At 35.1% G+C, this 24,286-nt stretch overlaps 1 protein-coding gene across 1 annotated transcript in view; it reads right to left on the minus strand.

The window, feature by feature from the left end:
- The window catches only part of LOC123657957 (salivary plasminogen activator alpha 1), a 29,753-nt gene extending 6,614 nt beyond the window's left edge, over nt 1-23,139 (minus strand). The window contains exons 1-2 of the mRNA XM_045593437.1: nt 23,064-23,139; nt 30-139 (exon numbers count right to left, since the gene is read on the minus strand). Coding sequence (XP_045449393.1) covers nt 30-139; nt 23,064-23,139 — 186 coding nt within the window. The remainder of the gene's footprint in view (nt 1-29; nt 140-23,063) is intronic.
- Nucleotides 23,140-24,286: the final 1,147 nt, after the last annotated feature.

Raw genomic sequence — 24,286 nt, forward strand, 5'->3', positions numbered from 1 at the left:
GGTATTATTGTGCTATAAACAAAACCTACCTGCCAAGGCCAAGCTCCTCTTTTGGACTCCATTCCCTTTATAATCCGTAGTTGCCCCGCTGGTCGCTCGCGAGGCTGCCTCGTATGCCTTCTCAGAGGTACTCCGCATTCTGGAACAATTTATGCACATTCTTTAACTATAGTCCACTTGAATTTATAAACACATAGTTTATTTTATCCGCTAATCTTATTGACTCCTGTAAAACCAGTAATTACCAAACGCGGTATAAATCATGTCCGAATAAAATGGCGCCAAGATTTTTACTGTTGAATCGCTATGCTGGTTCTATGAGCAAAATTTACCAGCCCTCTTGACGTTGAGGCGAGGATTTAAGTATTATAATTTTTTTAAACCATAATATAGCATATTTTTAACGCTAAAAGCTACTTGTGTTTCCACAGTCCCAAAACAAGTACTAATACAACAATGTCCTATTAGGGGGCGATGAGTGTGAGGCATACATTGATATAAGTAAAATAATAAATATCCCATAACATACACACACGGTCGTCTGTTCCTTATATGATAAGCAACTTAATGCTTGTTATAGTTAACAGCTAACTGTTATAGCCAATTTTTTTTTGATAAATATACATATAAATAATACATATATAAATAAAAATATTACACACAGACTTAGGCGGAAGTGCGCCAATGGGCTAGTTAGAGTCAGTTCATTAATTATTAAATACATATTTTTTTCTGTAATAGTTACGACGCAGTATTAACAAACTTCGCTTCAGTAACATCCCACTGCTGGGCATGGGCCTCTTTCTACATGTACGAGAAGGATCAGAGCTTACCACGCTACTCCAATGCGGGTCGGCGGATATATTCTTTACTATGAGTAAACGCTATCTGGTGCAGATGATAAAAACCGGAACCGACAGTTTAACGTGCTCTCCGAGGCACGGTGGGGAAACCCACCAGGACTAACAACCAGACCGGCAATAAATATTTATATAAACACAAATATCCACTCAGAGTAGATATCGAACGCGCGACCGTTGGTGTTTAGGCGCCGCCGATAGCCGTATCACTACACCAGAGCGGTTAACAAACGTAATGATTTGTTAATTAAAATCGATTAACGCACATGTTACATTAAATGATAATCACACTTTACGCACTCGCGCACGCTATTAACAATTCTACGGAACACATTTTAACGACTCAGTGCATGAATTTACCGGTCAAGTGTGACTTTTAATCCTGCATATTGTTTCGTACAATATCAGCCAATCAGTCAGTTCAGCATATTGCAGTCAACTGCTGGACATAGGCCTCCCCAAGTTCGCGCCAGACATCCCGGTTTTCCGCAATCATCATCCAGCCTTCACCAGCAATCTTACGTAGATCGTCATGTTATCGTCTGCGTTTGCCAAGACGCGGTCTCAACTCCAGGACTCGTCTGCTCCAATAGCCATCAACCATAGTCACCACAGTCACCCGCCTGCCCAGCGTGGTGACTATTGCCAAAAACCCTTAACGAGTTTGCGTCGTACAATATTAAAAAAAAAAATATTATTCGTTACATGAAAAAAATACACACATAATTATGTTTGACGATATAATGCAAGGAAGTGGTCAAATCACTGTACGCTAGCGGGCGCTGGTTCGATCCCCGTAGTTGATAATAGTTGGTATAATATAATAATAAAAAATCTGAAAACTTTATTGAATTAAATTGGTTATACAAAGCTTATTATAAAATAACTAGCGACCCACCCCGGCTTCGAACGGTCGCAAAAACTATCAGTGTTCCTCTATTATATTATGCGTGTATACATAATATAAACCTTCCTCTGGAATCACTCTACTTACTAAAGAAAACCGCATCAAAATTCGTTGTGTAGTATTAAAGATCTAAGCATACAGACAGCGAGAAGCGATTTTGTTTTATACTATGTAATGATGCTACATAGCAATCATTACATTTTGCTTACTACTTTGACTGACCCACTAGCGCTTAATGCCGAGGCTGTATCTTAAATGTTAACCTCTTTCAATGTCAATCTTTGAGCACTATCACAATTTTATTTAAACTGTAATTTTGGGGCCGTTGTGGTCACATTTATTTATTTTAAATTAGATCCTAGTCTCAAAAAATATTTCCAATCGAATTGAAAACTCCTTTTTTGAAGTCAGCCAAAAGCCGTTTTAACAGTAAATCGCGGAACCCTAAAACGACGCATCGAATAGCTTTCGTAATACGTATATCATTAACAAGAAAAACTGTCGTTAAATTACAACATTATGTATCGATTAGATTATTCCTCGCACCGCGGAAGAACACACGCACGCGAGTCACGCTAGCTGGTTCTGTCAGCTTCCTAAACGTTATATCCGGCTTAGATTAGCTGTTATGGCCTGTGAAGTTTAAAAAGCTAATGATTACCACTGGATGATAATCTTAGTTACATTATAAATGGGAAAGTTAGGACGGATGGCAAGCTAATCACGGTAGAAGGACAGAATTATACATTTAAACGAAACGTGGTTTTTCAATAGCTTGTGATCGAAAACAACACGAAGTCCATTTTCATCCCGATTTCCAAAGATAAGACGCTACGCGGATAAAGCCGCGAGATGAATTAGTAATAACTGCTAAATAATATAACGGAAACTTGCTTGATGCGAATACACACTGCTGCGGGTGTGGTCGCTGTCACTCAAATCATTATGTCGCGTACGAAGCCGGGGCGGTTATAAGTTGGAACATTCTATATGATTTCGATAAAGCCAATGATTTCGAAAAATAGACTGATTTTCAAGTATAGTAGTGTTTTGCATTGAATCTAAAAAGAAGGTTTCGGGTATGTGTAGTGTTCTGGACGTTTATGACTGTGAAGCTGAAGCGGGTAGCTAGTGAGTAAAATTTCCTCAGTCAGCTCAGTCAGTTCAGCCTATCGCAGTCCACAGCTAGACATAGGCCTCCCCAAGTTCGCGCCAGACATCCCGGTTTTCCGCAATCCTCATCCAGTCCACACCGGCAATCTTACGTAAAATTTCCTCAAATATTTGAAAATATTTTTCTACTTCTATAGATACAGTACCATATAATATTGTTACCGTACTTATGTACTATTATAATATTATGTATTTAAAAATGTAAATATTTCATAAAGAGAGTGAAAGCCTATGTTATGATGATAAATACACAGTAGGTATAGATGTGTGAACTTCCGGTTGACACTCGAACAAGCTTGTCACATACTACATAACATACATACATATAAATGTACATAGTAAAATTTTACTTGACCTGAAATGGATCAGAATTCATAGCATAGAAGTGACATTTTTGTTGGCGGATTTAGTGTCGATTGCAATCACGATTCAGCTCGTAACAGCCCAATGCTGGGCAAAGGACTCTTTCTATAATTATAGGAGAAGGGTCGGATCTTAATCCACCACGCTGCTCCACTGCAAGTTGGCAGAAGTATTCCCTTCTATGAGTAGCGATCACTATCACGTACTTATGATAACAACCAGGACCGACAGCTTGCAGCAGCGAGTTCTCCGAGACATGGTCGGGAGTCCCACAAGGACAGACAATCAAACCGGAAATAAATATATTAATATTAATATTTGCATTTTTCGATTCAGTCTGCTAAAATTTATCTTAATATATGTCTATTTACCTATTTGGTCTAAATAAACAAAACATACATAAAATTCGACGAGGACTTTTAAATCCTAATATCCTAATATTAATGCTTTATAGAAGGGATGCCTTTTCAGTTCACATGAACTGAGGTAGGAAAGTACCTCGACCTTACGGAAGATTACAGCTAAATGAGTATGGTGACCAGAGTTTCTGAAAGAGATTGGAGTCGGCGATGCGATTATAATGCTTCTGGTGTTGCAAGCATCTATAAGCTACGGTAATCGCTCATCAGCCGGCCTAGCATGCATACAACGAGATATCTCTTGACGAGAGAGAGAGATAATGTCTACATCGAGTATTTTCTCGATTACCCTAACATGCGCACTACGAGAGACAAAATTATCTTCCGAAGACTTCGCCTTGTCGAGTAGAGAAACATTATCAACCATAATCACAACTGAATATCATTCTTATTTCTTATGTCGTAAAGTTGAATTTACAAGGTTATTGACCAATCGTGCCAAACCGGGATGAGCCAACGTTTGTATAATTTCAAACGAGTGACACATGTTTTATTTAACAATGTTCTCGGCCTTTTGGCTAAGATAAAAGGTGTATATCTAATTTAAAAAATCTAATATGGAAAATAAAACGGCGTAAGTAAATGAATTTAATTATATATGTAAAACAATATGCTCGTGTTGTGCTTTATATCTTGTCGCACATTAGATAATTGTAATTCTATCATATAATTGTATATCTATTGATAATTGTAATTAAACCTTTTTTTTTTAATTTTTAAAATTTTTTGAATTTTTGAATTTTTTTTTTTTGATTATTGATTTTACTTTTATTCTATTTAATTTTATTTTTACTTATTGATTTTTTTAATATAATTTTGTTTTGTTTTTTATTCTGAATGTTGTCTTTTCTTGTTGTACTAACCCAATATGGACTTATACTTTGGTCTGAAATAAAGTATTATTATTATTATTATTTAGAATAAGAAGCAACAGGGCGCAAATACGTTTTTTGTGTCATTATATGGCACACTTCACTCGACTTTTCGCATTTCCCGCTCTTCGTATACCGAAATTATATAATTATAATAGGGAAACGCCATGGTATACAAAAAATAGGCACCCGGTTTTATTTATTTTTTATTTATCGTCTTTCTCGTCGATAATATTGAAAACGAGAAGTTTCTCTTCCTAAAACGACAAAATTCGACAAAATTACGATGTCATGTTAGCTTCCGTAGAGATAAATATCACAGATCACTAAAATTTAATGATTATCTCTTCTATTGACGTAACGAGAAGAGTATCGCGTGCACGCATGTTAGCTACTGTAGACATAGAGAGATAATACGAGAAAAGGGGTAGACAAAATTTTGTCGTGGCGCGCATGCTAGGCCTGCAGGTTTACCATGAAGTGTTTGCCGACCTAGTTGTATATAAAAACTTTAGATAATTTAATATAGGCTACAAAAAATCACACTATGACTAATACAGCTCGAAATGCAACAGCAATCTAATTTCTATATACATACAAATGTACGAAATTTGTATGTAAATCATGTTTGTTTTGTATGTATACATGTTACATGTATCATTAAGTAATTGTGCGCTCATGAATAATTTATGTTAAAATTACGTCAAAGATGTGACAAGGAACACGGAAAGGGAAATGCGACGGAAGTGTTAACACATCGAATGTGTCACTAATACTAATAGACACGTGTGATTTAAATATTCTAATACTTAAAGCTTTGTGTTGTTAAATCAAGCTATAAGAATTTTATTACAATGTAGTTATTGTAACAGTCTGTTAACATTTAAAAAACGTGAGAGTTAAATATCTGAAACTCCAAATCAGTAACAAAATAATAAACTTGGCAAATATTCCGTTTTAAAATATCTTACAATTACCTAATATGGCTTAGTGTATCTAAGTAGCTAAATACTTATTCAGTACACTACGCCTAATAACGCATTATTTCGATACTTAGAATTAAATAATTGTGTTTGCAGGCAAACGAAGAAAAATCGACTTCAATTATATCGACAAGTAATACAACGTAGGTAGACGAAAAAATAGTAAATACGCATTATCAAAGATTACTCCAAAAGTTGTAATCAGATCTCGATGAAATTTATATGTGACCACATGATAAACATCGGCTTTCGATTAAATTAAAAATCATCAAAATCGGTACTCCCAGAAAAAAAGTTATACGGATTTTCGAGAGTTTCCCTCGATTTTTCTGGGATCCCATCATCAGATCCTGGTCTCCTTATCATGGTACCAAACTAGCGATATTTTCTTTCCAACAAAAAAGAATTATTGAAATCGGTCTATAAACGACGCAGTCATCCCCGAACATACATTAAAATTAAAATATATATATACGAATAAGGTCGAATTGAGTAACCTCCTCCTTTTTTGAAGTCGGTAAAAAAAGAAAATAAGCCTCGAGTGTCAAAAATATCGTGTAATAATTTAATAGCCATCGTTTGGCTTTTTCTTTTTACTGTAAATAAAATAATATGTAACTGAAACAAGTGAACAACACTTAGTTAAGTTTTACCGTCCATATCACTTGCTCATTATTGTCACATCTGTGAACACTGACGGCCATGTGTTTGGTAGCTTAGTGACCAAACAATAGTCAATGTTACATATTATATTTTTATGTAATGTAACACACACATGTTACATTACGTTTGCGATACTAATAGTCTTAAATTTTTGTTGAATTGATTTTCTCTCGTTAGCGCAACGACAATAACAGACTTATGGCTGTTGGCGGTTATGACGGCTGTTTTTTATTTATTTATTTATTTATTTATTATGTATCTATAAGGAGTAAAGTTAGCATGCAGTTAGACCAAGGTCAGGGAGTCTCATTCAAAAATATTACTACATATTCTGTACAATGACATGTTAATTTTTTATAATAGCTACGAACCAATCTGTACGGGGTTTCCCGGGTTCATATTCTTGTATTGAATATCGAATCAGAACCTCGAATGCATCGTGATATAAAAATTCTTAACTGATTTTACGAAAGGAGTTTTCTCAATTCAACCGTATAGGTATACCTATAATTTTTTTTATATGTGTTCGCGGATAACTCCGTTGGTTATGGTCGATTGGTACTAAGATAAGGAAACCAGGACGTGATAATGGCATCCCAGAGAAATCGAGGGGAACCTTTGAAAATCGTAGTGGCGACTAGTGCGTTTCTTAATCTTTTTCGTCTACCTACGTTATATATATAGTATAGTTATATAGTATAGTTAGTAAACGCAATTATTTATCCGACGCAAATCGTCCAAAAAACTTCGAAGACTATTGGTACATAAGGTAACTTACTTATTTTAAGCACTTGCTCCTATTTTAAAGTCGGATAAGGTACGTTTTAAGTAAACGAAACAGCTGAAAATTGCCTTAATCAATTGAAAAACAAACTAAAAGTTGGAGAATTGCTATAAAGTTGAACCAGTGGGCCGTTGTAACGTAGTTTCTGTATTTTTTGTAAAAGTAGTTAATTCGTTTTACGTTTCATGACGTAACAAGCTTTCTTTATGACAGAATTACTATTATATAAGAAGACGGTAAAATTCTATAGGTTTTATTTATTTTATTATCGTTCTGTACACTATAAAAAGAAAATAATCGACACAATGTAAATGTGCTGTGTGGCTACGGCACCAAAGAATATAGCCACCCCCTCTCTTCCCGTGGGTGTCGTAAGAGGCGACTAAGGGATACTAAGGTTCCATTACCACCTTGGAACTTAAGAAGCCGACCGATGGCGGGATAACCATCTAATCGCTGGCTTTGAAACACACAGGCCGAAGACGGGCAGCAGCGTCTTAGGTGCGACAAAGCCAGCCCTGCGGTCACCAACCCGCCTGCCCAGCGTGGTGACTGTGTGAAACACACATGAGTTCACGCATTTTTGGCGCGAACTTGTCGAGGCCTATGTCCAGCAGTGGACTGCGAAAGGCTAGAATGATGAATTGACACAAATCGTGTATAGCTTAATCTTAATTTGATTACTAAACAGTATAATATGAAACGGTGCAATACGAAAATGTATGTGTTACTGTTATTCTTACAAATGAATCACGTAATATTTACTATTTATAGAGTTTACTGTTTAAGAATCGATTTTCATATAAGGTCCCCGGTATGAAAAAAAAAAGATGAGGAGTAAAATTTACTGAACGAATGACCTCGGTATGTTTTTGTTAACCCTATTGGGTTCCGATAGATGGCGTTATTTGATTCGTTTATTTTCCATTTGATGTGGTATGAATCTTTTTCTTAGACTATTAAGCCTTTTTTGTGCCTATTTAGACAGTTGATCTGAAGGAGGAAAATCTAGTCGTGCGTCGGAGCTGACACAGACAGTTTTTAGTATTGTTGTTACAACATAATAACAGTTGAGTATTTTAATTATTTTGTATAAATATAATGTGTTTCTTATTTAAAGCATTACTAGTAAAGTTCTCTGGTTAAAAACTTGCGACCTGACGTAGTGCGATGCGGTCAGTGGCTGATTTTGTTAATCTCATTAGGCCATATACTCATGCAGGAAATTGTCGCAGATATGATTATAAAATTTTTATGTAAAATAAATGAAAGATTGCGTTTGCTATGAAGTTTGCGAATAAATGCCTAGTTCTTTTGTACAACTTAACAAAAAAAATCCTACACGAGTGTCTATGACTACAATCTAGGAAGACTCAACCACAACGACGCATGAACTTCTTTAAGCACGCTTGACTTGGAGAGTAAGCTGGTGAATTCGTTACGAAAAGTGTGATCGGGCGAGGCGAATTGAAAATTGAGAGGGAGATATAAGTTAGTGAAGATAGAATGAGTGTGAGTTACGTTTCGTAACTTTTACTTCAGTCGTGTGGTCTAAAGCACACTCGTTTTTTCATTTGTGCAATAACTAGGAAAAATCTAAAACTTTTATTAAAGTAGAGCACATCAGGAAGCAGGTCTTGGTTAACATCTGGGACAACTTGATTGTAGAAACACTTCAACTTTGAAGAATAACACTGCCGAATAACGCCGATCTTGAGTAGTGTTGTTGTCCTGTGATGAGAAAGGTAGCCAGAGCTCCTGGGTATGTTGACAGCGGAGTAAATGTCGGCAATTCACTCATAATGCTCCCAGTTATGGTAAGCCTAATATATATGCAATGTTTAATGATTAGTTCATTACTTGTGTTACAATCCTTCTCCTACATGGATAAAGAGGCCTATGCATAGCAGTGGGATGTTACAAGCTGAATCATGAACGTGATCGATTAGTTTGTATGAGGAAAACGCGTCACACTTGATGGCGACGATATCCGCGCCGCATCGCATGCTGTGTGCGCTACTCCTAAAGTCAATGTTTCCTTTTTTGTCCTCCACAGCACTTTGGTGAAATGTAAATAAAATTAATTCGTTTCTTTTCCTGTGTTGTTATTACTTTTATTACTGCTTTGTCTCGTAATTTCGCGGTCAGAGTTATACAATTTTATGACTGTAATAGCAATCGTTGAACGTGAATTACTATATCCGGTTCCGGTTAACTAGCTTAATGTCATACTTGACGTAATATTTGATTAGGAGATTGGTGTTGTTTTTAAGGTGTCATATTTTAAAGTTACAATAGGAACTGTTACAGAAGCCTACGGTTTTCTTTCAATCATTCTAACATTGGACAAACCTTGGTGGTGCGAGCGATGAACCCGAAAGCTATAAATACGCTAGGCACTTGAATTAAGGCTCTCGATGAGATTTTTTAATAAGGCTATAAAAAATGTTGTTGATTTCTTTAAATATTTGCATTTCAATTGTTTTCTAGTGCTGCTGCTTGCTGTGTGGTTACGGCATTAAAGAATATAGCCACCCCCTCTCTTCCCGCGGGTGTCGTAAGAGGCGACTAAGGGATAAATACGTAAAGCAAAATCTTTGCGGACGGTGGAGTATGAAATTTCGCACACTTATAGTTTCCATAGAAAAGGAGTGGAGAATGCTAATATTATTTTTTCTAAATTATGCATAAAAATACATTTTATCAATAAAAAGCAACAGTACCATATATTGTTTTGTTTAATGTTGAAACTTATAATTTAAATTAATAATGGTCGCATTTCGACCACCGGGCGAACACTAGTATTAGGATAGACAGACCAATTATGTCGAGTTACCTACAATAAACTAAACTGCTGCTTCAGCCTGTAATATCCCACTGCTGGGCATAGGCTTCTTTCCCCATGTAGGAGAAGGATCAGAGCTTAATTCACCACGCTGCTCCAATGCGCGTTATCGGATATGAGTCCCTACTATGAGTAACGATCGCTATCAGGTACCGACGGCTTAACGTGCTCTCCGAGGCACGGTGGGGGAGACCCATAAGGACTGCACAAACACCCAGACCACGGCAAACACCTGTATGGCCAATACAAATGTTTGTAATTTGCGGGTATCGAACCCGCAACCGCCGGCGCAACAGGTACAATCCATGGCTGTGACCGTTGCGCCAACGCGTCGTAAACTAAACAAACATCAAAAAAATAGATAATTTAAAACTATTCTTTTCGTCTCTACAAAACGATCGCTCAGAAATCAATTGCTCAATAAATTCCTTCGCTACAGACAGATGAGCAATTAAGATGCTGTAGATAAAATTACGTAGTGCGCGATTGATGGCTTGATAAATTGTGGTATTAGGAACTGCTGATGCGGGTTCGATTGTTAACATTTTTGTGTACTGATGTATAGTTATATAAGTATTTATAACTAACTAGCTGTGTTACGCGGTTTTACGTCTTATTATTTGTTTATGTGTAACTTTAGCTGTATCGTGTTGGCATTTTTGAGTTAATTAAAATATTATTTATAATTGTTCTAATGTCTTATTTTTAACTTTAAAAATATACAATGGAAAATACAACCTTTTCCTTTTTAAAGTTGGTTGAAATTCACAAAATTTATGAGTCATAGTACCTATGTAGAACTATTTGGTGGGTAAAAAAAAAATTAAATAAAATATAATATTTACTTTATTTTTAAATGATATTTTTAAGTCTTTTTTACGTTTACTTGCATAGATTATATATAGTTTTTAAATTTAATTCATATATGATACAAAAATATATGCTTAAAATATAGACCACAAAATAAATTAACAAATCAAAATCTTTTTTAAGAGTTATATTTGAGTTATGTTCAGATTTGATTCTTGAATCATCCGATATTGAATCAAATGTTCTATTTACTGTGCTGAGTAGTGTTAATTTTTTATTATTATATTGGGTAAGCAAGTTATCGGAACTATCTGTTAAATGTCTACCATCGCTCATGGACATCTGCAACATTAAAGAAATTGCGTGTTCATTGCTGGGCTTTATGCAAAAGATGTCTGTACACTTGATGCTTGAAAACCAATCTAGATTATCATCTAATTAACCGACGTCAAAAAAGGAGGAGGGTACTCAATTCGACCGTAATTATATTTATTTTATATGTTCGAGGATAACTCCGTTGTTTATGAACCGATTTTGATAATTCTTTTTTTGTTTGGAAAGGAGATATCTCAAGTGTGGTACCATGATAAGGAAACCATGATCTGATGATGGAATCCCTGAGAAATCGAGGGAAAACCTCGATAATCGTAGTGACAACTAGTGCGTTTGTTAATTTTTTTCGTCTACTTACGTTGTATTACTTGTCGATGTAATTGAAGTCGGTCTTTTTCGTTTGCGAGCAAACACAATTATTTATCGATAGATACGCTCCATCAATCTATATTACTTATTAATTTTAGTGCTATAACATAGCTAAGGAAGTTTACTGTAATTAGATTCTTGGAAGTTACAGAATAGAAGTGAAAGTGAACGTTGAAGATGATGAGATCTTGATGGACGTCGTCTTAATGTCCTCGGACATATATTTAAAAACAACGACGCTTAAACCTTTTGAAAAATTAGCATTACTGTTTCTTTAGAATATTCTCTTTGTAATTGTTTAGTTCTTGACATTCGCTTGAAAGACTAATGAGGTTTTTAAAATTTTAAATTTTATTATATTTAACATGCAACACTGTCGGGAATCCTTACAGTAATTGTCTGTTTTATTTGTTTTTTAGTAAGTTGTATTTGAGAATTAGGTGATATGAACTTTTCCGATCTCTTTATTAAATGATAAAAGTTTATTCTAATATTTATATATTATAATACATATTTGTAATTCACAACTTAAGAACTAAATATTTACAGATAGTTATGGTATAAATCCTGCTGTGTGGTTACGGCAGTAAAGAATATAGTATCTTTTCCCGTGGGTTGCGTAAGAGGCAACTAAGGGATAACACAATTTCACTACCATCTTGATCTTGGACTTAAAACGCCAACCGATGGCGGGATAACCATCCAACAGCTGGCTTTGAAATACACAGGCCGAAGATGGCCAGCAGCGTCTTCGCTGCGACAAATCCAGCCCTGGGGTCACCAACCCGTTGCCCAGCGTGGTGATAATGGACAAAACATGAGTTCACGCCCTTTTTGGCGCGAACTTGTGAAGGCCTATGTCCAGCAGTGGACTGCGATATAAATCATATCCGCTGATATTAGAAAAAGTTCAATTGGCTAGATACGTAATCATTGCTGTGATCCTCGTGCTTACTCTTTATGAATACATAAATTCTTTAAAAAAATCGTTACTTCGTGCTTTGATGATTTCTTTTTTCGTTTATATTTCGTTACCTATACTAAATTTGAACTAATTAGGTTTTCAAAACTATTAATAGTACACATTAATCAAGCATTAGTAATTAAATGTCTATTGTGACATAAGTTTTATAACTTGAGACCACGACTTTAGGCATGGTTCTTAAAAATGCTTCTTGCTCTTCGGTCCCCTGTAAGACATGAAATTTACCGAGACACTCAACACGCAAGCACACATACTCAGACCACGACAAACATCTGCATGGTCTAAGTCTACATAAATATTTATCAAATCTGTGACCACTAGCACATAACAGTTGCCGTGACCACTGCACAAATGCGTCGTTGCCATCTACGCGTTTTTTTTTTTCAAGTAAAATTTCTTTACGCAAGATTGACTTGGGGAGTAAGCTGGTGAAGACGTGAGTAGAGCGTTACGAAAAGTGTGATTGGGTGAGGCAAACGGAGCAAGAGAGAGGGGTGCGAGCACATATTTTCTTTCTCTCTTTCTCTCATAGCCAGTTACGTTTCGTATATCTAAGACAGTGCAGGCCTATTGTGCAGAAGTCTTACTTCAGTCGTGTGGTCTAAAGCACACTCGTTTTTTTTTTCTATCACAACCAAAAGATCAGAACCAAAAAGTCTGATAGTTCGGATTCCGTAGTTCCCGTAGCGTCTGTCTTACGGAAATGCGAGCACTTTCCTTTCTAAACTTATCTCGAACATCTCGACGGCAATTAGTCGAGACGTCGAGCTACCGAAAGATACAATCGATAGATAAAATCGATGAATTCGTTCATAAAGAGGATTTAATGTTGCAGGGATGATTTGGTAACACCAGTAGTGGTTATTAAATTATATAGTTTATTGTCGATTCTCCTCTGCTGGATATACATTTCCGAATCGGTGGTACTTCACTTTGACTATAACTTATTCATTAAAACAAAAACATTTTTTCATACAACTAGGACGGTAAACATGGGTACGGCTTACCTGATAGTAAGCGATCACCGTAGCTCATAGACATCTGCAACACCAGAAGCATCGCAAGCGCGTTGCCGAACCTATCCCCAATCCCTCACAGGAGCTCTGGTCACCTTACAACAACATACCACTGTTTGAAAGCAGTGTTATTTAGCTGTGATCTTCTGTAAGGTCGAGGTACTACCCCAGTCGGGCTGCTCCATATTTTGAGCAGGAAATTTCCTGCTGTGCACTACCTCAGTTTTTTTTATAAAGTTACTGTTCAAAAGTGCTTTTGAAGCCTATCTGAATAACATAGTTTCCAAATTTTGCTTATAAGTGCAGGCAAACAGCGTGTGTTTTTTATCTTATATATAAAATTCTCGTGTCACAATGTTAGTTAAAATACTCCTCCGAAACGGCTAGACCGATTTTCATGAAATTTTGTGTGCATATCGGGTAGGTCTATGAATCGGCCAACATCTATTTTTTCATACCTCTAAGTTATAAGGGGTTAAGGGAGTTAAACTAGTATAATATATATTTTTTGTTGAAAAGTTGAGAAGATCGTGAACCCCGGTGAGATATTTGCACTGTTTGATGTTTTTAAATTAAAAAAACTATTTTTAAAATATACATCCCGTGTTGTCTGTGGCAGTTGAAAATGAATAATTAAAGACCAGAGTCGAGAATTAGTCAGCTCTGTCTCTCTTCACATTGTCGAAAGAAATTATCTTTTCCTATTTGAATCATACTCCTTCACCTACACGGATACAGAGTCTATGCCCACAAGGGGGATGTTACAGACTGAATCGTTGATAAAGTCATTTTAGTAACAACTACTTGATACTATCGAGTTCATCGTTGATTAATGTATGTGTACAAAACAACTTAGCTGGGCGTTAATTTGTGGACCAATCACTGGACTTCTAGACAGTGTATCAAGATAAAACCTGTACCAGATTTTTGATCCTACTCCGCTTAGAGTTCATTGTCAGGACAAGATATGAATTAGAATAAAAAATTTAAGCGTATGTCATTTTAATTTTTGTGTTCCGTTAGTTGAATCAAATTAAAATTAGTTATAACTATGATCTCCTGAAATCAAGATCGTGCTATTCGCATATCTATACAAATATATAAAATAAGAGTGTCGGTTTGTAATATTAAAATAACCACTTTTTAATAAATGCATATGGATGTATACACGGCACTTATACTAAAGTAAGATTTTTTACAATTTTTGTCTGTCTGTCTGTCTGTTTGTTCCGGCTAATCTCTGAACCGCTTTCGACGGATTTCCCGGTGGATAGCTGATGTAGTAAAGAGTAACTTAGGCTACTTTTATTTTAGAAATTTATTTATTTTATAACTCTGCGGACTGAACAAAAACTTTTTTATCAAATTCCACGCGGACGAAGTCACAGACACAGCTAGTATACAATAAACTTGCTATACTGTTTATAAGGTTCTTTGAACAGTTAAAGGCGCTGTAAAATGTCACTTTTAACGTCACTATTATGCCTATCGTTTCTCAACGATTAAATTGCAATAAGTAATCGGTAAATTCAGAAATAATAATTAGAGCCAGCTAGTTATATCTAAGACGTGATATAACAAATAAAATCAATATTAATTCTTACACTTCATTTCAATTCTTCACGCTGTATTTTGATCAGGAAGCAATCACAACTCCATTTAATAATAGCATATTTAAATGACAATATCGACGTCTCAAGCGCATGCATTAAAACCTAATTATGATCCACTTGGAAAACACAGTTCCTTGTGGCATCGAACGTCGGACCTTTTACTTTCATTGGCGTGTTACGTTACTCCGAGAAAATAACGCGGTTCTATTATATCGATCTACAGTTCAATTGTGTGCCTTTGCTTGTAACATTTGACTCTTATTGCTTATGAGATGAATCAGTGCTTTCATTGTAAAGTTACGTGGTTTGTTAAGTAAATTTATGTAAAAATTGTATTTTGTAATATATGTATGTTCTCGTATATTGTGAATGGAAAATCAAAATTAATTATGTCTTATACAAACAAGAAATATTTTGTTAATTTATAAAAGACGAAAACTACTTCTTTTTTTTACATAACTAGGTCGGTAAACAAGCGTACGGCTCACCTGATGGTAAGCGATTATCGTAGCTTATAGTCTGCAACATTAGAAGCATCGCAAGCGCGTTGCCGACCCTTTCCCCAATTTGCCCCAGGAGCTCTGGTCACCTTACTCACTAACAGGAACACAAGACTGCTTGAAAGCAGTATTATTTAGCTGTGATCTTCTGTAAGGTCGAGGTACTGCTTCCTGCCGTGCCCCGTGGGGTCATCCCTGAGCCTCCCTAAGAGCTCTTGTCACCTTACTCACCACAGGAACACAACACTGCTTGAAGACGGTATTACTTATCTGTGATCTTAAGGTCGAGGTCTCCAGTTGGACTGCTTAAGATTTCGAGCCGGATATTTTCTGCTACGTCCTACGTTAGTTGTTTTACAAATTATTTGTATTTATGATTAAAATTATATTTCTGCTTTTAATATATATTTTTTTTTGTATAATATATAAATATTTACGTAAAATTACAATTAGACAGACCGTCAAAAACTTTAAAAACTGACAAATCAAAAACTTCCGACTTCTATTGCCGTTATATATTATATATGCGACACATTATATATTCATACATACGACACGATAAGATTTACATTATTAATTCAGTAACACTATTTATACTATGAATATAGGTATAAATTCTTCTCGCTAAGAATTTCAATATATTTCTATTAAGATTGCATCTCACTTCAGCTTATCGCAGTCAACTGCTGGACATAAGCCTCCCTAAGTTCGCGCCTGACATCCCGGTTATCCGCAATCCTCATCCAGCCTACCGGCAATTTTTCGTAGATCATCGGTCCAACGGGCCAGAGGACGTCCCACACTACGGTTGCTAAGAGACGAGTGCAATGAGATTGCATATATCTACCTACAAACATACAGACAATAATTTTTATTACAGATTTGAACATCGAAAATACCTTTAATGTCAAATTGAATAGCGATGGTGAGTTATGCAAGAACCCGAACACCACATAATAGGGCTTGAAACAGACGCGACAGACCAATGAGTACTGTGACGCAATATGCTAGGGTCTAAGTTGGAAGGGAAAGCGAATATATCTGTCCATTAAAATTTTACTGTTTCTTTATGAACAGATAATTGAGTGAGTGTGGAAATTTATCTATATTGTAAAAGTTTGTTTTGTAAAATGGATAAATAGAGTAAAACTTCTTTAGTTTCATCTAACTTATATCTCTCTTTCAATTTCGTTCGCCTTGCCCGATCATACTTTTCATAACGCTCTCGTCACGCATTTACCAGCTTACTCCCCAAATCAAGGGTGCGTAAAGAATTTTTACTTAACAAATATGTACTTCGACACAAATTGGATACGTTATGGTTCAAATCTTGTGAGCTTATCAATAAACGTAGATAACAGTAGTACAATATTACAAAAAAAAAAAAAAAAAACAAACATGCTATATTTTTTCTATTCTAAAAAATTTATAATTTTTCTTTCCATTCATGATTTGGTATTATTTATTACAGAATATTTTTCAAATTAACGTTAAATATTATACAATCTTCACCGAACTGAACTCTATAATAAAAAAACAATAAAAAATGTTTTTAAATAATTAAAAAATTTTTTAAGCAACCCATTTTTAATATATTATCTAATATACTAAACTAACTAAAGTGCCTCACTTTGTACCGCTATATTTTTTTTTCGTGAATATTTAATTCATTTTTTAAACTATTTTTATACAAACCTTATAATGACAATAGTGAACACAAAAAATATAAAGTTACTTTATTCCAGTAGATTCAAGCACTTTTAAATCATCATTTTATAAAATATAGTTAATTATACCTAGTTATAAGTCAAGCTACCACCGATTCGAAATGTAGATTCTATAAAAACGCCTATAAATTAACCCACACGATAGACCAGTGAATTGTATTAAAACGCACGTGGTGTACGGAACTGTGGTTTTCTATTACGCAACTTGAACTTCAATGGCATACTCATTATGGCCACCATGGGTACTTATCATAGAATTGTGTAACTTTCTTCGACCTCTTAATTGGAAGTTTTTACTCTACTACGACGATGACAATAGCGTAGTAATGCGTTTGTTCACCTTATTATTCATTTTTAAAAAAATATTCAATGTTTCCAAATGATACTCCATATGTAAGACTATAATAAGCAATTAACGTTGCTTGCTGCTTCCGATATTATTCTCATAAAATTACTTAGTTGGAAAATAAGAACTTGTAATTATATTAATTATATTAGTTAAACATATTATGACTTTTTTTAAAATTTTTAATAGCGTCTAAGCTAGCCCTACCTCAGAGTCAGGGCTACCTTAAAGTAACTTATAAAAAAATGTTTCTTAAAACTTTGATGAATTCATATTACTTTATATGAACCAAGGAATTAAACTTAGAAGATTTGAAACAAGATAATTAATAGCAATCTAATATTTTTCACAATCATTTCATCTTCTAGATATTAATACGTGAAGCAAAAACTTTCTACCCCTTTTTATGAAAATTGCGCGGACGGAGGAGTCTGAAATCTCGCACACTTATAGTTTACATAGAGGAGTGCAGAATGCTAATATTTTTTTAAATTATATATAAAAAAAACATTAAATCAACAAAAAAAAAAATTACACACACTACCATGTATATGACACACACGCGCATTTGTTTAATGTATAAACTTATAATTTGAATTAATTATCCCATTACTGTACTGTGTGGCTACGGTACTAAACAATATAGCCACCCCCTCTCTTCCCGTGGGTGTCGTAAGAGGCGACTAAGAGATAACACAGTTCCGCTACCACCTTGGAACTTAAAAAGCCGACCGGTGGCGGGATAACCATCCAACTGCTGGCTTTGAAATACACAGGCCGAAGACGGGCAGCAGCGTCTTCGGTGCGACAAAGCCAGTACTGCGGTCACCAACCCGCCTGCCCAGCGTGGTGACTATGGGCAAAACACATGAGTTCACGTTATTTTTGGCATTAACTTAGTAGAGGCTTATGTCCAGCAGTGGATTGTATAGGCTGTAATGATGATGATGATGATCCCATCACTAGTTTATATAAATTTATTCAAAAATGAAATATTTAAATTTAATAAATATTTTTCGTAACGATCAACAACTTAAATTCCTAATCCATCGAACCGAAACCGCAAAATTATAACAGAAACTAAAACAACAATAAAAATTAAAAAGAGCGCTATTAATTTACCGCTTGGTTTACATCATCAGGCATCGAACTGGTGAACCCAGTGAAAGCAGCTTGTGTTACCGTCAGATGACGGAATTGGAATACGATCTTTGTTTCCGTAATTCATATGTAATGCCTTCCGTTTTCCTCATAGTATATTAGAGATTAATAAATCTAACCAGTATTAAGCTGTATTATAATATGATTAATGAAAATTTACAGTTTAATATATATGGGTACGTAAAACTTATTCCCTTATACTTTATGATTACCTTACCACATTTACATTTGAACAATATGAATAAAATTCAATCTCCGATTTTTATTTAGAGTCTCCCGATATTTTAGCGCCATTGCAAGCACGATGGAGACAGTTTGTGTCCCGTTGAATAAAAAGTGTTTTTAGAGACCGTGAACTTTTAAAACTTTAAATCTCCGAAATATATAGTATTCCGAACTCGCTCGCTTCGCTCGCTTTAGCCTGCAATATCACGCAGCGGGGCACAGGCCTCTTTCCCCACGTAGGAGAAGGATCAGAACTTAACCCATCAAGCTGCTCCAATGCGGTTTGGCGGATATATTCAATACTATGAATAACGATCGCTATCAGGTGTCATGATAAAAATCGGGACCGACGGCTTAACGTGCTCTCCGAGGCACGGTGGGGAGACCCACAAGGACTGCACAAGCTTCTGAACGGATGCACCAAATTAATTTTATTTGTGTTCGTTATTATCGTTTATACTCGTTATTTACAAATAAAAAAACAGGTAACACTCGTCGGGTCGGCTAGTAAATCATTAAAATTTCATTATTTACGGTTAAAGAGTCTTTATTGCCCATCAGAATAAAATTCACTCACACGAGAAATGTTATATAAATTTAAGTTAATACATTTATATTAATTCGCATTCGTTTAAATCAATTTCAAATCTAAAAAAAAAAAAAAACAGATTGTGAAATCGAAAACATGAAATGAAATTGAGTTGCACGTTCAGAAATTCGGTAAAGAACAAAAAGTTAGCGTGTTCTTTTCGACGTTAATCGGAAGCAATTGTTTCGATGGCGTGACGTTTAATGTTGAAGCAGATCGATGTTCGGGTATAAATGTTATTAAAAATATGGTATAGAAAATTGGATGTTCTGCTTTAATTGACCGGTAAAACGAGGTCATCATCACCTTGTAGCTCGTACCACCGTACCCAGAATTTCGTAAAGGTGGGGAAAAACAAATAAATGTATGATTTCGGTAAATAGGAAATTATAAAATTCTCGTATCGCGGTGTTTGCCAAAGTCCTACGAAACAGCTGGACTGATTTTTATGAAATTTTGTGTGCATATAGGGTAGGTCTGAGAATCAGCCAACATCTATTTTTTATACCCTTAAATGATAAGGGCTACCTACCCCAAATATATATTTTATTCATTGACTAAATTTAATATTTAATTATTGATACATACAACCCTAAATTTTCACCCTTCTAACACAAACCCCTATTTTTATAGCGTTTAGTGGCAAGACAACGTTCGCCGGGTTAGCTATGCTGCTAAAAATGCTTTTTTTTTACTGAAAGTTTTCGTTTCCCCTTACTTTCTACACTACTTCAAAATTAGCTTAAATTGTATATTGCCACCCCCTCTCTTACCGTGTTCTGTTCTTCTCGTTCCCGATCCCGACCGATGGCGGGAACTGCTGCCTTTGAAATACACAGGCCGAAGACGGGTAGCAGCGTCTTCGGTGCGACAAAGCCAGCCCTGCGGTCACCAACCCGCCTGCCAAGCGTGGTGACTATGGGCAAAACACATGAGTTCACTCCATTTTTGGCGCGAACTTGTGGAGGCCTATGTCCAGCAGTGGACTGTATTAGGCTGACGTGATGATGATGCTTTTCTTTACGTTTCAAAAGAAGCCTCTGCAGCTTATTTGAAAAAAGAAATATTTGATTTTTTTATGGATTAAAACATACAAACAATAATTTTATTATATTAAGATCAAACTAGAAAGTGAGCTCACGCCAGGTTCATATCGAAGAATCAACAAAATCACTTATTGAAATTGCATTTTATGTGTTTCGTTTGTTACGAAGCCATTGTCTGTCGATCTATCTATTTTTCTCATCGTTCGTTAAATAATATGAATGAAGTCATTAAGTACGTCAGCTAACGTTGGTATAAAACTTTTTATAATCCTTTCGGGAGTGTACGTAAATGATAGATACAAACTAGTACTTTTTTAAGCAATTAGGTCAGTTAACAAGCATACGTCTCCCGAGCCTACCCTCGATTCTCCCCAAGAGCTCTGGTGACCTTACTCACAACAGGAACACAACACTGCTTGGGAGTGGTATTCATCACATTACAGCAGCCTTTCGCAGTACACTACTGGACATAGGCCTCCACAAGTTCGCGCCAAAAAGGGCGTAAACTCACGTGTTTTGGCCATAGTCATCACGCTGGGTAGGCAGGTTGGTGACCGCAGGGCTGGCTTTGTCGCACCGAAGACGCTGCTGCCCGTCTTCGGCCTGTGTATTCCAAAGTCAGCAGTTGGAAGGTTATCCCGCCATCGGTTGGCTTTTTAAGTTCCAAGGTTGTAGTGGAGCTGTGTCATCACTTAGTCGCTTTTTACGACACCCATGGGAAGAGAGGGGGTGGCTATATTCTTCACTGTCGTAACCACACAGCATAGAGCATAGAGAAACAAATATTACATACAAATTATGTAATTTTAAGCATTTACATAAATATTACGTACTCAGAATTATTATTATTTTTATGTCAATTACTATTTTACAAGGTACAAAGCGGATGAAACCTCGTGGTCAGTGACGTCGGTCCGATGTAATCGTGCTTTATTTTGTGCTTTTTGTGTACACTTCAAACCTTTCGTCCAATAGAAAAATACGTTTCATAATAATCGTAACTAAGTTTATAATTCATTTGATTAATTTCACAGTACACTACAGTCTATATTTTGGGACATTTATGTATTGAGGAGGATATTTTTTTTTGACAGTTTAAATAATTGTTAATTTCGTAGCAGATGTAATTATTAGAGTAATTATTCTTGTTTTTTTTTTTTTTTTTTTTTTTATTTATATTTCAGATGTAAATTTGAAGTTAGTTTAAAAACTTTAGCGATTTTAAGTTAGAACTCTATTCTATATTGATCGCGTATTAGACGCATCTATCGTCACTACGGGAATATGCTATTAGGGCTAGTTTTTTGTCCATTTGTACGAATAAATGAATAAATTTTTACTATGGACTAAGATTGTATACATATTTCGCAGTAAAAAGAAAGATAATCTATACATAATGTGACAAATAGTAAGATTTTAAAGCTGTAAATTTTCATAATACATGTATAAGCAGTGTACATATTGTAATAGTGGATGCTGTAATAATTGTAAGCGTCAACGGTAGTAGAACGGCGTCGGTGTTATTTACCCAAGAAAAGTGAGAGTTATTTGGAATCGTATCAAATTGTATTACAATATGGCAGATATCCAATAGTATTTAATTAAGTCTAGTTCTATTTTAGCTCTTAAAATCCTTTACTTTGTATCTATATAAAAAATAGATAAAATTGGAGTGTCTTTTTGTAATATTGAAATAACAGTTTTTGACTAAATGCATATGGATGTATACACGGTACATATACCAAAATAACATTTTTTTTACAATCTTTGTCTGTCTGTCTATCTGTTTGTTCCAGCTAATCTCTGAAACTGCTGGACCGATTTTGACGGGACTTTCACTGGCAGATAGCTAAGGTAATAAGGAGTGTTTTAGGCTACTTTTATTTGTGAAATTTATTTATTTTATAAGTCTGCGAACTGAGCAATAACTTTTTTGTTAAATTTATTTTGTTTATCATATATTTGTATGCATATTAAACAATATACCTAACTTTCAGTTTGAAATCGGTGATATAGTTCTTAGTGTTGCCGTGTTATTTTATTAAACCTCCTTGCTGGTTAGTAAGAAAGTGATATTAAAATTTTCTCTTTATTATGATATGATTAGGGTAAAAACGTTCTCAAAGTAATAAAAGGTATTTTAATATTTTTGTTCGGAAAATAAAAAGATGAAATACGAAAGATTTTAGAAGATATTACATGAAAAAAAATGGTAACTGATTTTAATGATTTACGATAGTACTGGCAATATGCGAGTAATTTTTTCGTTTTTAGAATGTATACTTGGAAAAATAAATACATCGCCGCGGTGATACTAGGTACAATAATAATGTAACGAATTTCTTCACTTCTATGGAAAGCTTCTTAACCGATAACAACTGTAATTTCAAATAAAATCATCGCTCGAGTAGTTGTTCTTTAAATAACACAGTTTCACGTGTTATTTAACTATTAAGATCATTATCAAAACTCACCTCTAGGACTATACGCGTTAATTTCAAAAAGTAGCACTAAAAAAATAAAAATAACACAAACACACTTAACAGCCATGTTAACACTAGCACAGTAATTTACCACAGTAAAAATATATGTAATACACAATCGATTCAGTAAAAGTGTTCGAACGCATTGACGTTTTTATTTTATTTTATTGAAATAGTTTATTATATTTTTTGCGCGCGAAACGACGCGAGTAACGTCCACAACGGCCGGCGTCCGAATTAGAAATGGGGAGAAAAAAGGCGCGCCATTGTTGTTATCGTTAGTTTTTGCTTTTTTCCGCTGCGCCGGCGCCTGCGTCCCCACTGGGACGTGCGCGCTGGAGACGGATGAGATTGTCAACTATTGGTGCAAATGGAGGGGAGTTGAACATTTGTAATATTTATTTAATAAATGTTTTCATGTACATATATACATATATGCAAATTTTTCCTTGGTTCCTTGGTCTTCATGGCACTATTTTGTCGTTTAAACTTTTATTAATATAAGTATTAATAATAGTAATATTTATATTTAAATCTTCTTTATATGTATATTTTGTTTTATTTCATATAAACGTGTTTAAATGTCAAGTCATGTTGTAGTGGATTGAATTGAATTATTTTTTAAATGGTCAAACCGATTTAGGCATCGCTAAATTAGCTTAGTTACAAATAATAATTGGCCGCAAACGAAAATAAAAACTGACTTCAATTACATCGACAAGTAATACAACGTAGGCAGACGAAATAATTGTCAAGTAAATACACATTATCAAAGATTACTCAAAAAGTAGGCATCAGATCTCAATTAAATTAAAGTAGGAGCTGAGAGAGAAGTGAAACTTCTTTGTCAAACTAATTTTTAAGACTCATTCATATTTATACAAATCTAAAGTTTTAGATTTCTGTTCCAACGCCATTGTTTCCTCCGTAAAAAAATTACCATCATACGCCTAAGGAAGTTTCACTTCAAAAACACAAACGAATTGTGAACCTCCTCCTTTTTTAGAAGTCGGGTTAAAACGGATCAGTACTAGGTTAGATAACATTTTGTAGTTATAATTAGTTAAGTGTATAGGAAATGGTAAAAATCGTATGAAAAGTCTTCTTAAGAACGGTGACCGTAAATTCGATTCTCGGTCGGGGTAGATATTTGTACTTGTAGAAATAATTGTGTCCGATAGAATCTAGCGGGTCATCTAATCGTGACATGGTAT

This window comes from Melitaea cinxia, chromosome 11 (assembly GCF_905220565.1).
Source record: "Melitaea cinxia chromosome 11, ilMelCinx1.1, whole genome shotgun sequence".
Lineage (NCBI taxonomy): Eukaryota > Metazoa > Arthropoda > Insecta > Lepidoptera > Nymphalidae > Melitaea > Melitaea cinxia.